The sequence below is a fragment of the Puccinia triticina genome, chromosome 15A (assembly GCF_026914185.1).
Source record: "Puccinia triticina chromosome 15A, complete sequence".
Taxonomy (NCBI): domain Eukaryota; kingdom Fungi; phylum Basidiomycota; class Pucciniomycetes; order Pucciniales; family Pucciniaceae; genus Puccinia; species Puccinia triticina.
This window is the reverse complement of record NC_070572.1, coordinates 364,634-378,815: the sequence shown is the minus strand read 5'-3', so window position 1 is coordinate 378,815 and position 14,182 is coordinate 364,634. Positions and strand designations below refer to the sequence as shown.

Here is a 14,182-nt window from a genome sequence, read left to right as displayed (position 1 = left end):
TGCAGAAGTCAAGATGTTTGGGTGCAACTGTTCAGGGGGAGGAGGATAGGTACTTGGATCTTGTTTGGTTATTGTCTCTTGGTTCTTTTACTTAACTCATGTTTTATTGTTTTTCAGTTCACTGTCTCTTAAATTATACATCTTCTCAAGTCTGTTATTAGAGCACTAAAAATCAACCTAGGTAATACTATCACTCATTTACCCCATGATCAAATGCTCTTTATTAACTTTATTTTTCTATTAGTATTTTACTACTACTGGTTTTCAAGTGTTTGCAATAAAACAAGATCCCCCTGAAGTTGAACTACAAAAATATACAACAAATAGTTTTCTAAATGGGAAGTAAATTATTATAAGATTTATTTCTCAATCAGTGATCCTCCAATTATCAAAAGGATCTGGAATGTGCAATTTGCCAAAAAATGAAGCATAAATCTGCTCAGATTTCTTTTTCTTGATCAATGGGTCCACTGTGAACTTTTTCATTTACTTTGTATTTATTTATGGTGTTCAAAGTTGGTTTGCATAATTTTATGCATGCATAAATCATAAAATCATAAAAATATTTTGGTGAGGAAATTTTGTATCACATAATCAGACCGTCATATCCCCTGCAAAAAAGATTTTATGATTTTATGATTTATGCATGCATAAGATTATGCAAACCAACTTTGAACACCATAATTAGGGGTGTTCAAAGTTGACTGCATAAAATTATAACACCATAAATTCATAAAATTTTAATCTGAAAAAAATGTGTAACACCCAATCACTCAAAAAAGAGCAACAATTCTAAAATGGTACATAAAAAATGATCACTCAAAAGTGTTATGATTTTATGATTTTATGATTTGAAAAAAATATGATTTCAACTTTGAACACCCTTATTGGTGATGTATTGATCCAAGTTTAATAAATTCACAGAAACAAGCCAAGCAAGATCTAAGTTTTGGCATAAATTTTTCTAATTTACCATGCCAAGCCACTCAAAACTCCTTATGGGCCTGACACATCCACCTTTGACTCTCTCATACCCCCGAACACCATTGGTGCCATGGGTAGGCCCTCTAGCTTGTGCCACAGCAACAAGCAAAAAAGGACTGGCATTTTTTGTCTCAAGCAGGGGCCTAATCAAGCGAAGTAGGGGGCCTGCAGGGAGGGGCCAGGACGAAACCAGAACCCCTGGGGAAAAGTCGCTTCACCAGACCTACCCTCTATTTATGCCTCTCACAGGTTATTTTGGCCCACTACGCCTGCATTCGACATCGCCACGCCAACAAACAACCCGCCTAGGTACAGTCAACTATCCCCTGGCAACCTTCACCGCGCCGCTGCCCAGTCCAGCACACCTAATGGACCGCGCCCCGCCACGTCTCCGCTGAATTGTGATAACAGTAACCTTGACCCGTTGTGGTAGACGGAAAAGTGGAAAAATAAAAAGTTTTTTCTATACCACATAATTACTCATACTAGGCCTCAAGATACAACCAAATGGACCCCAGAAATGGATTCTACGGCCAATTTCACCCTTAGTAACCACTGGAAGCACCCCTGGACCCCCGCTAGCATGGAAGTTACACCTCATGGACACCTATCACACGGCCAGCCCAGTAACCCAGCTGTCACCTGCCCCAACCCAAGTTTCACAGTAGTACACTTATACATATCACAGGATACAAACATACATCTCCCTGTCAGGCTACACTCATTACATATTAACTACATACACTCCTTTATATACATAGTATGACATCATTTACACTGTTTCTGCAGCCTCAGACTTTGTGTATACACTAATTCCCCCTGTATGACAGCTCATGCAGTCTACTGTCACCTCATGCATGCGTTAGAATGTTCTGTTGTATATTCTGACACCATTCATGCGCCCCTGAGGGGCTATGACATCATTTGTATCTACTCCCACCAGCTAAAATCCCTCACCCTGTTGTCTAGATTAGCTGAAACCCTAACCCACAAGCCCCTTTGGGGCTCCCCTTTTGTCTATAAAAGGAGCTCTCTCCACCCCCAGTGGCCTGCTCCCCAGTTCCTCACCCAGAACTCACAAGTCACCCAACACTCATCCACACTCAAATCCTAAAACCCTTATAACAATAAATCAACCCTTATAACAACATTTCAACCCTTATAACAAAGTAATTGAAACACTTACACGTTGCCAGTCAAACAGATTTCATCTGGAACAGACCAGACCTATCACTTAATAAAACTTGCCAAGCTGAGCTTGGTGGGTCTTGTTGACTGATAACAGAAGGGCAGAGCTTGCAACTCCATCATACCCTTCACCATTCAGCAAAAGGGTTTCATTACCACTTTTGAGTCTTACAAGGGAGTCTCCAACGTGATCGGATAACCCTGTTTGATCAACCACGTGTAACGAACTTCAATTCAACCCAAAGTAATTGCCAAGGGATCACAATTGTGCTAGTGAAAAAGGATCAAGTCATCAACAACTCTAGTACGGACAGTGGCATATTCATTTATTCCGTTGGACAACTAGTCAACTTTTGAACCATCCCAGGAACCAATTTCAACTCAAACCAGAAGGACTTGTCAAAGGATCTGAACTTCTAGCGGCGAAAAGAATCAAATTTATCAACAAATCTAGAACAATCAACGGCATATTCAGTTATTCTGTTGGACGACTAGTCGACTATTAGGAACCATCTAAGGAACCAACTACGAACCTCTGAAAGGAACACATAACTACCAAACCTGAAAGGAGTGTTTCGAAGGAAGCAGCTAATTATATACTGGAAGACGGTGTGTAGTACCTAAGGATCTGGATAATTAGATACTGTTAGAAGAAAACTCTGGAGCCAACTCGAAGGAAACAGCCAATTATATACTGAAAGACGGTGTGTAGTACCTAAGGATTCAGATAATTAGGATACTGTTTGAAGAACCCTCCCAGCACGGTAAAGTTATTTATATCAATATTAAACCCCCCCCAATTTGCCCTGGTAAAGAGACCAGAGACCAGATATTATTGTTTCTTTTTCAGAGCACAGTAACAGTTACCAAGGATTGAATGTATAATGAAACTACGGAATCAACAAGAATCAACATGAATTTATTGTTTGGCGTACCAGATTTTGAAGATACAATTCTTCCAGAAACCACTTCAAGGAAAAGGCCTTTTACAGGAACTCCAGCTATGATTAGGAATATGGAAAATACAATGTCAACTTGGCCAAGGAAAGACAAAGGGAAAGGACGAGAGAATAAATTCAGAGATCCTGCTGAAGAACACTTACGTGACTCAGATGAAACTCAACAAAACCAGAATATTCCACTCAGAGGCACTGTGTCACATCAACAACCATCTGCTTATGGAATCAACAAGAATGAAGCCATTCAAGAACCTACATATCAACACAAATTTCAACAAAGACAACATTCAGAACATCATCAATATCAACAAACAACATATTATCAACATCAACCAATACCTTATCAACAACCAAGTCTATCATACCAAGAATCCGATTATCCACCGGGAATCATTGATGACAATGAATTATTCTACAATGGAAATCAATTCTTTGAATTCCTACGGAGATACGAAAGGGCAGCAGATTGGTTTGGTTCAACAAAATTTCAAAGAGCTCTTCAGATTGGACGATTTATACGAACAGAGGAACTGAAGTGCCAAATTGAGGATATGGACGGTTACGAAGAATGCAACTGGGATACCCTGCGTAAGGAAATGATTGAAACCTGGGGAGAATTTGATTCTTCAGTTTTGTACACCAAGAAGGATCTATTCAAGGTAGCAGAACAACAGGCCCAACAAGGAATCTTAAACTACCAGGCTTACAGAAGATATCTTGGAAAATTCAACACAATACTTGATTACATGATGGAATCCTACCAGGTTTGGAAGAAAGAAGAAGCCAGTGTTTTATTCTTAAGTGCCTTTTCAAGAGAAAGTCAGGAAAACATCAATCAAACCTTATTCAACAACGGCCAGCTTCAGAGAAGTAGGAAATATGAAGTTACCGAATGGAATCACCTGGTTGCCGCTGCAGAAATGGAAGTTATACAGATAGAGGAATACTTCTGGAGAAAAATCGAAACTCTGCAGCAAGAACTTGTGGAACTCCAAAAACAAGCAAAGGCACTAGACTTACCTCCGGATTACAACCAGCAACTCAAATTCACAGAAGAACCAAGTGAACATGAACCGGCCATGGAAATCACACAACCTGTTATGGATGTTTTGGAACCAATAACAGATAATTCAGAACCTATTACGGAAACGGAAACTTACTCTCAGGAATTGGTTTTTGAGCAAGCGGCCTCAACAATTCACCTACAGGATATGGTGGTAAACCAGAAAACAGTGTCAAACTTAATGGATACACCAATGGAGCTTAAACACTTTGTTATTGACATACCAGAATTTGTCTCCAATGATGTGGATATGGCAATCAGCATGGATCAGGAAGGAATTTTGGATCAATCTATTCAACAAAACCAAACTGTGGATCATCAGACACCTCAAATCAACAATCATGACTCACAAATTGAAGATTCTATCCTTACAGAAACAACAGTTCAGGAGTCTCAATTTTCTCACATCCCGGCTATAGTTCTGATTGAAGATATCAACAAACCGGGAAGCAAGATTTTCAACAAGCACCTCTTTAAACCTCACTTGGATCAACAAGAAGAAATTTTCAACAAATTTAACCTTCAAGCCCCAGGACCCACAGATACAGACCCTGGAGAAAATGAAGGCAAGACTATCAGTATATGCAACCCAAGTATTAGTACTACTACAGATCTCAGCCCAACAGACTCACAAATTCCAATCGGTCCAAATCCAATCTGTACACCCTCTGAAGACATGTTTATCTTGCTGCCTGCACCGGTACCACCAGATATTAACTCAACAAAAACAAATTCAAGTAGCAAACACAATGAATACCATTCAGAACCTAAACAAGAATTGAAAGGATCAATCAATGATCTATATCATCTTGAATCACAAAGGAATCAATTTATTTACTTATTTTACTCACTCAGGAAGCTCCTTGTTCAACCATCACTGAAGATTCCGCCTGACCTCTTTGGACTACTTCAGACACACTTCAACCGCCCAAGGCTCCTTGTTGGAATTGGTTAAACATTTACCATTTTTCTATTTTCTGAATCATCAAAACAGATATCAGCTCTAAATTCTGAAACTATTGGGGCTTAAATCTTTCAAGTTGGGGGAGGAACTCACATTCTTTCAAAAAGTCACTCTTTTATCACCATCCTCCCACCATCAATCTCACAATACACAATTCAGAATATCTCAAAAGTCTATGGAAACCTCCAACTAAATCTACCTCCTCAGCAAGAGTTTAAACTGCTTATCAACACTTGTTTTTAAAAAAACCACACTCTTTTTTACTTTTCTTTCTTTCTTACAAATAACTCACTTTCTTTGAGGTTGAGGACAACCTTCTCAGTTGGGGGAGAGGGCTTTCAACTTCATTCTGGGATTCAGAATTTTCAAATTTCATGATAAAAAGGATCAGTAGAAACCGCTGGATCAACGCTATACTGGATCAACATTATTGATTACACAGCTATTGTTACACATATTTAGTCTTGGGAACGAAGGATGGCAGCTCCAGATACAAACAGCTTTGCTTGTGTTAGGACGATTGGGAACGATTGGTCGGACGTGAACTCAATATGGACTTCAAAAACCCAATCATCATTTCTACGCTTCTTGGCGCAAGCGACAAAGCTCACAGAAGGACAACTCACCTTGTTCCGGGTTGATCGGGCTCAAACTGGAGGGCGGGCTTTGCAACAGTTTGATTAGCTTTATATCGCGCCACTCGCTAGTCAACGATAGTAACGTTTGGGCAATAGGGGGAAGGAGGACTTATCAGTTCTACACCCGAAAGCGATCATCAAGGACAAACGAGATCGACAACAATCTTTGCAATGGTTTGGGGATAACAAGCTATGCACAACAGTATCGTTTGGACGATATGGTAGTAGAACAACTAGTTAAAATGAGGACCCGATGTGGTACGGGTGAGGATGGAGATGACGAGGCGAGGCAGACCTTTTATACCCTCGCAAAACCCTCGGTAGACTCACTGGGGGGGAGGCACTCAAATCCGAACTACTGAGGCGATGACGTCGATGGAGGAGGGCTCGGCCCATGTCCAATACACACAGCTGCAGGGCTTAAAGGACCTTTGATCGACCTCGTTTGATCAGCGGCAGCAATGCGCATTAGAAGTCGTTGGAAGATCTAGAAGAACGAGACAAAGAGACGGTCGTCAGTCTCTCCGTCTTAGCACCGGTCAAAAGAAAGGAACATGTATGTACATACACTGTTGAGGGTATGGGCTATCGAGTCCAGCGAGCGAATCTGTCCGCGGCGGTGGTACGAGGAGCGCTGTCGAAGTAGAATAGGGCTGTCAGCTGTCAAATCTGGTATACACAGATGGGTTCTGTTTCTTTTTTGTCTTCTTTGGAACCAAGAAGAAGCGGGCTCCAAATCAAAGAACCGCTAGCAGAACAGAAAAGAGAAAAACCCACTCCATATGACGAAAGTGGTCCGAGGTCAAGAGAACCAACTTGAGGAAACCAAGCCAGCGGCGCCGGTGACGTATGTAGTCAAAGAGGTTGGAAGATCGGCGAAGTCGAAGGGTTGGGTGCTGGCCAAGGACGAAAGGTAGAGGATACATCAATACCCCCCCTATGGGGTAAGGTCAATATACATACACATACCCCGTGGCGGGGTAGGGAGTAAACACTCAAGACCAAACGAGAGCTTGACGGGCGGGTACGATCATCACTGTGTACCCGGGCCCCAAGCCCGACCAACCAATCATCGGAGACGGGTCGAGTCCCCGATCACTACTCGACACCCGAGGCCCGCGGCTTCAATAGCGCGCACCCTAAGGCGCTAGAGCAACAGCTGCGGCCGCCACCACAGCACAAGCAGCACTACTGCGCAACTGCGCAACTGCGGACTGCGGACTGCGGACTGCGCGCAGCACTTTAACTCCCAGAACCAACAAAAAGTTTTTGTCAAGAAAAACCCTAAAATTAACAAAAATCAAATTTTTGGCCAATTTTCACCCTGCGCAGCCTCTCAAGCCACGTGGCCCAGAAGACGTCAAAATGGCCAATTCTCCAAGGATCCTGCAAATCATCACGTAAATTCACCATGTCACAGGTTCAAAAGTTGACAGAAAGCACTTTTCACGTCAAAATTGTCTGGGGACAGACAATAATTTGGGGGAGGATGTGGTAGACGGAAAAGTGGAAAAATAAAAAGTTTTTTCTATACCACATAATTACTCATACTAGGCCTCAAGATACAACCAAATGGACCCCAGAAATGGATTCTACGGCCAATTTCACCCTTAGTAACCACTGGAAGCACCCCTGGACCCCCGCTAGCATGGAAGTTACACCTCATGGACACCTATCACACGGCCAGCCCAGTAACCCAGCTGTCACCTGCCCCAACCCAAGTTTCACAGTAGTACACTTATACATATCACAGGATACAAACATACATCTCCCTGTCAGGCTACACTCATTACATATTAACTACATACACTCCTTTATATACATAGTATGACATCATTTACACTGTTTCTGCAGCCTCAGACTTTGTGTATACACTAATTCCCCCTGTATGACAGCTCATGCAGTCTACTGTCACCTCATGCATGCGTTAGAATGTTCTGTTGTATATTCTGACACCATTCATGCGCCCCTGAGGGGCTATGACATCATTTGTATCTACTCCCACCAGCTAAAATCCCTCACCCTGTTGTCTAGATTAGCTGAAACCCTAACCCACAAGCCCCTTTGGGGCTCCCCTTTTGTCTATAAAAGGAGCTCTCTCCACCCCCAGTGGCCTGCTCCCCAGTTCCTCACCCAGAACTCACAAGTCACCCAACACTCATCCACACTCAAATCCTAAAACCCTTATAACAATAAATCAACCCTTATAACAACATTTCAACCCTTATAACAAAGTAATTGAAACACTTACACGTTGCCAGTCAAACAGATTTCATCTGGAACAGACCAGACCTATCACTTAATAAAACTTGCCAAGCTGAGCTTGGTGGGTCTTGTTGACTGATAACAGAAGGGCAGAGCTTGCAACTCCATCATACCCTTCACCATTCAGCAAAAGGGTTTCATTACCACTTTTGAGTCTTACACCGTCAGATATCCAGACCCCTCGTGCAGCTTCACCTCCCCTACAAGCCCAACCCGGCAAACAGGAACCATCCGTGTAGTACAATTCAACGGGCGCCACAGTCCCTTCCCCTTTTTCTTCCACAGCATGCGGCTTGACTCGAAATTCTGACTATTGACTTAGCCGCTCCAGCCCCCTTACTCCCCTTACCTTAACATCAGGCCTACACAGTGCTTGACAACGGAATTGCCTCCTTTGGGACCCTCGCCTCCGTGTTGATACCATAATATCGTCTCCGCAGCGCTGGTCAACTGATTGCTCTTACCTGAGCGCCCAATTTTTGGCCGGGTCAGTACGCTTGCGCATTCAACTGGCCACACCCTTCCACAATACAAACTTTATACCGTTAGTCTTGTCCCTCTCGCCTGAAGCCTCAGAAAACTTGAAACCAACTAGGCGTACTGACCTAATCATCTCGCTGCATTTGCCTGGATCTAGCAACCAACCCAGGCCACTTTGCTAATTACCTGAGCACTCAATTGTTGGCCGGGTCAGTACGCTTGCGCATTCAACTGGCCGCACCCTTCCACAATACAAACTTTATACCGTTAGTCTCGTCGCTCTTGCCCAAAGCCTCAGAAAACTCGAAACCAACTAGGCGCACTGACCTAATCATCTCGCTGCATTTGCCTGCGTACGTTTTGTCAAGTGTAATCGTAAGGTGTCTTGATTCCCCCTTGCGAACAATGCGCTCCATTGCAATGATAATCGGTGACTTTTGCTGTGGAGGGGGGGGTTTTTGGGGACTGAGGGTTTTGCCGGGGGGTGGCCTTGGCGGACGATGCGGGTGGACAAGCTTAGTTGGGGCTGACGACTATCATAACTTGATTGGCGTGTGGGCTTATGAGATTTGATTTCAATACCCCACTGGCGAGTCGAAATCCAATGTCGGAGTCTACTCACCATGATAGGCCCTTGAGGTTAGTGACGATGAACACGCCGAGCGGACAATCGGCCCAGATTTTGGTTGAGGAGCTTCAACTACGGTACCGCGCACGAATCGACCATCTCGTCTTGGATGTCAGGACCGGAGTGGAAAAATCGAATGCATTCCTTGCCCTCAGCCCCAATGGTTCGTCATGTGGCGTCATGGCTTGGTGTATATTGCTTAGCCGTGACCCCACCGCACTACTGACATGTCACTGATTCAGGCGAGATTCCAGTGCTGATTGATAACAACGCGGATTACTTAAACAAGTCGGCGGCGCCCTTCGCTTTGTTGGGAGCTGGCGCGATTATGCTGGTAAGACGTGTCGTGTTGAACATCCGGATTAAACGTGCTGACCGCTTTTCTCAACAACGGCTAGCACTTGGCGAAACAGATTGACAAAGCTAACTTATTTTATGGCGCGGGTGAGCGTGAAGATTCCAACGTGGTCAACCTGATGGAGTAAGGCTTGACAAATATTGCAGTTCCCACCAATGAATTGATCCATTTCGAGCGTGCGTTTGCGATCTGGCGCAATCTGGAGTCTTCAATGGTGTTGTTGATGCTGTCTGTGTCGCAGGTTCTGTCGACGGCGAGGCGCCATTGCTTAGAGATTACTGGAGGTCTCGTCTTATTGAGGGGTACAAGCATTTGGAGAAGCTGCTGGGCGGAGCAGGTGGCGGCACATCTAGGTGTTTTTTCGTGGGCGGAGGTGGTGGGGCCTATTCGTTGGCGGATATGATGATTTGGCCGTTTGTCGCCCTTGTTGTGCAAGTCTTGGCGTAGTTTCTAACTTGCTGGTCTCGTCAGCTGGGTAAACGTATTGAAGGTCTGCCAAATCGAGATCGGCGAATTCACAAACGTCGAGCGTTGGCGTCTTTCCTTGTGCAACAGGCCGGCGGTCATGGCGGGAATTTTGGGGAAGTACAAGTGAGCGGCAGCAATGCTCTTCTCGGCAATAGTTGTGTGAGGTCGGGCGAACGCTGATGTGGTTGGCGGCTTCTAGGATGAATTCAAGCCGCGGGTAGGTGGTGAAATGGTGGGCGATGGGAGGATGGCTGTGTTTGGTGGGTTCGAGGGGCTCGTCGAGGCCCTTGGATTGCCGCGGCGGTTTTCACGGCGTGGATTATGATGGAGCGGCGAGCGATCTGTGTTTCGCGAATTTAACTGATATTAGGCGTGTATAGCTTGCTCAAATGCTAAGCAATCAACTTGCCCCGTAGTTAAGCAGGGCTCAACTTCGTGATTTGCGAGGAAGATGGTGTCAACCTGGGTTTGGTCCGTTAGGTCTCTACCCATTTGAGCTCCTGTCAATTTTTGGTGCCGTTAGGGGCTGAAGGGGTGCCAGCGCCTTCATGCTGGAGAAATGCATCATTAATTCATGGGGGATGTGTTTTGCACCGCTTTGCCGGTGGCGGCGGGCGGCTCTCTTTGGGGGGAGCTCGGGGGCAAGGAGGCTTGGTGTGGGAATTTGGGCGGGGGGCCTGGCATTTATGATAATTCTCCGGGGGACGTGGTTGCTTGCGGCGGCGAAGCCGCTTTGGCCTCTAGTAATTCAAATAGAGTATGATTTTGTTGATTATCTCAACCAAATCCAGATGATATTCTACTCTTTTTGAATTATATTTTTTGAACAGAATTTGTAAGTGGAACTCTTTTTTCATTTTCAGCCCAATGCCAAACAATCTTCCAAGCCTTTGCTGTAAGGTTACGTGGAGTACTCATGTTGTTTGAATGGAATGTTTTGTTTGATTGACAGTTCACCATTTCATGCAGTTTCTGTTCAAATTTATTCTCACCTCTTGTTACAAAACCTTCACCAATTTCAATCTTTTTCCAGAAAGATTTGAAGAAATCCATGATGTACCCAAGGTCTGTTTCTGTCAACTTTCCCCCTTCATGCTCACCAAAGAGTGAAAGGTAAATGACTATCAATTTTGTTGTGATTTTGGTAAGTTTCTTCATATATCTAATTCTTGCTTGGACCAGATTCAGTTGAGACTTGCATCCTGAATTGGGAAGGCAGAGGTCAGATTCAAACTTTAATACCAATTTATCCTGAATCTTCTCAAAAAAATCAAAATATTTGTCAAGTTCCAATTTTTCATCAGATCAAGATTCTCAACATTATTTCATAGGTTTCTTTCTCTTTTTTTCCTTGTTCAATGAATTTTGGATAGCCAAGTGCATTTCTTTTTGCATGATATCTAGGAAAGGTGTTTACATCTTCATCTCTTCAAATGGAAGAGAAGCCCCCAGAAGAATATTTCTCTTCTTTCAAGCTGCTCAGAAATTCAAATAGTGTTCTTATAGGGTCAAAGTCTTTAAGAATCTGATGGTTCAATTCCAAGCTTGTATCTATCATAAAAAAAAATTCAAGTTGGAGACATTGACACTTCAAACATTGTCCGATGTTCCGGACGGAATATCCTGTAAAGGTCACGGAATATCCGGTAAATATTCGGAATATCCGGTCATTTTCTGGATCCGGGATCCCTCTCTCATTTACTGTCTCACGATCATTTCCAATGTCTGATGCTCACCGAGCACATCCTCGGGGTCCATCAATGTATATTGTGTACAAAATAGCAGACATGATACAAAATGAGAAAATTAACAATCAAGGGAGACTACTGCTATAGTTTCAAAATCTATAGCCGGGACAAGCTCTTTGGGCTTGTAAGTCATCCACGCGCATTGTGCCAAAACCTCCTCAAGAAGTACTATGTGCTTGTCAGCCTTAGAGTCATCACAGCTGACCTAAAAGCTGCCTGTTCTACCTTTGTTACATATAAATTACTTTATATCTTTTTCATCTTAAGAGATAACCTTGTTTTGACTTCATATTCTGTTTCCTCATGCAATTTTAACCCTAGTTACAACTTATCAATTCCTTGTAACTATACTCCTTCCCTGAGTTACTGAGTTATGGCGCCCTTGCGCAGTTGTGACGTGTCAGCGCTACCAGGCGCGCCAAACCACATGTACATATGTAAATTACATAAGCAAACTGTGAAAATTTTCGTAGTCAGGATCCCCCTTGCCTGAGGCGGATCTACAGACTTCAGCACACCAGAACCACCACCCAGATAACCCCAGGATCACCACCAAAGAGCCTACTCTACTCCCAGTATACCTACCGTCACAGGCGCCTAGGATATTGACAGTAAGTAACCTCTTTCACTGAACCTTGATTATCTCAGAGGTACAACTCTGTGTCTTGCTTGATCTGCCTTTTCTTCTTGCTTTGCCTCCTCCTTGATCACAGGGCTGTCCCTCCAATTCTACAGGCCTTTGCCTCTATCTTGATCACAGGGCTGTCCCTTCAATTCTACAGGCCTTTGCCTCTATCTTGATCACAGGGCTGTCCCTTATAATCACTTGGCCTTTGCCTCAAAATCTAGGTTGCAGGGCTGTCCCTCAGGTTTCCCATTAAGAACCTTGACTGTCCAGAGAGAAGTCTAAAAAACTGTGGCTGGATTAAACTTATCTAATCCAGATACCCTCCTGAGAGGAAGCTGTAGCACTTCTAGCACAGATTAGCAGCACTCTTCTGAAGAGTAGCATTGCCAGTGGACGTGCATTCCCACTAGAATAACCTAGTACTTCTCTTCTACCTTATCCTGCTTGGTTTCTTTCTCTCTCTTTCTCTTTTTCTCTTACAGTTGTATTTTCTTTATCCCAAGAAATCAAACTGTTGTCCCCCATTTCTTGTGTCCTGCTGTCACTATAGAGACTCAGGCTCACAGTGCTCTTGATTGTATTCGACTTTTCGCAAGGCAACGCCAACTGCGTCGTACTGTTGGCACCAGCAAAAAAAAATAGTCACTTGATGACATGTGACATCATGCCAGCTCCAGCGGGCTACCCACCATCTACCCATCATCTACCCATCATCTACCCATCATCTACCCACCATCTAACCAGTTTAAGAATTTCCACAGGAGATCCTCAGTTTTTGCTGGGCACCACTGATCCCCATTTCTGGTCAGCTGATACTCAGCTTTAGCTCCCAGCTTATGCTCAGCTTTGGTGCCCAGCTCATGCTCAGCTTTGTTGCCCAGCTCAGAACCAGTCCTGGCCCAGCTTATTTTCAGCTTTATTCCAGTCATGGCTCAGCTTAGACTCAGATTAGGACTATCATTGGCCCAGCCAATGCTCAGCTTTGGACCAGTATTGGCTCAGCTGATTTTTAGCTTTGGATCAATCTCAGCCCAGCCAATGCTCAGATTCTGAGTCTGACCACTCCTGTAACAGCCTATGCTCATCTGTGGACCAGCCTTGGCTCAGCTGATGCTCAGCTGTGGACCAACCTTGGCTCAGCTGATGATCAGCTGTGGACCAGCCTTGGCTCAGCTGATGCTCAGCTGTGGACCAGCCTTGGCTCAGCTGATGATCAGCTGTGGACCAGCCTTGGCTCAGCTGATGCTCAGCTGTGGACCAGCCTTGGCTCAGCTGATGCTCAGCTGTGGAAAAGCCTTGGCTCAGGTGATATTAATCTTTTGAATAGTCTCAAAACATCTGATACTCAGCTTTAGCACAGCCTTGGCTCAGCCAATGCTCAGCTTTGTACCAGCATTGGCTCAGATGATGCGCAGCTTTTGAAAAGTTTTGGCCCAGCTGGTGTTAATCTTTGGAACAGTATTGTCCTAGCTGATCCTAAGCTCTGCACAAGCCTTTTCCAAGATGATGCTCAGCTTTGGACCATTGTTGGCTAAGTTGATGCTCAGATTTGGAATATTCTTGGTCCAGCTGACACTTGGATTTGTTTCAGGCTTGGAATATCCAATGCTCAGCTGTGGCCCAGGCTCAGCCAATGCTCAGCTTTGGCCCAGGCTCAGTCAATGCCTACTGCTCAGCTTATGATGAGCATCAGCTGTTCCTGGGAAAAAATTAGGATCAGCTGACTGTGCCACATTGAGTGCTCTGGTGCAGTCCTGCAAGCTCTAAAAGTGCTGGTGGAGCAGACTTGGAGCAGCGCTGGAGTAGCTCTG

The 14,182-nt window shown here is 44.3% G+C and overlaps 2 protein-coding genes across 2 annotated transcripts; one reads left to right on the top strand and one right to left on the bottom strand.

The window, feature by feature from the left end:
- Positions 1 to 9,145: 9,145 nt before the first annotated feature.
- Positions 9,146 to 9,654, top strand: PtA15_15A48 (uncharacterized protein; the record flags this gene model as incomplete). The annotated part of the gene is made up of 3 exons (XM_053163699.1): positions 9,146 to 9,332; positions 9,412 to 9,503; positions 9,568 to 9,654. The coding sequence occupies 3 exons, from the start codon at positions 9,146 to 9,148 to the stop codon at positions 9,652 to 9,654; spliced, it is 366 nt and encodes a 121-aa protein (XP_053027214.1).
- Positions 9,655 to 9,876: 222 nt separating this feature from the next.
- Positions 9,877 to 10,487, bottom strand: PtA15_15A47 (uncharacterized protein; the record flags this gene model as incomplete). Its single annotated transcript, XM_053163688.1, has 2 exons — positions 9,877 to 10,281; positions 10,428 to 10,487. 2 exons carry the CDS (start codon positions 10,485 to 10,487, stop codon positions 9,877 to 9,879), a joined length of 465 nt encoding a protein of 154 aa, XP_053027213.1.
- Between the last annotated feature and the right edge of the window lie 3,695 nt (positions 10,488 to 14,182).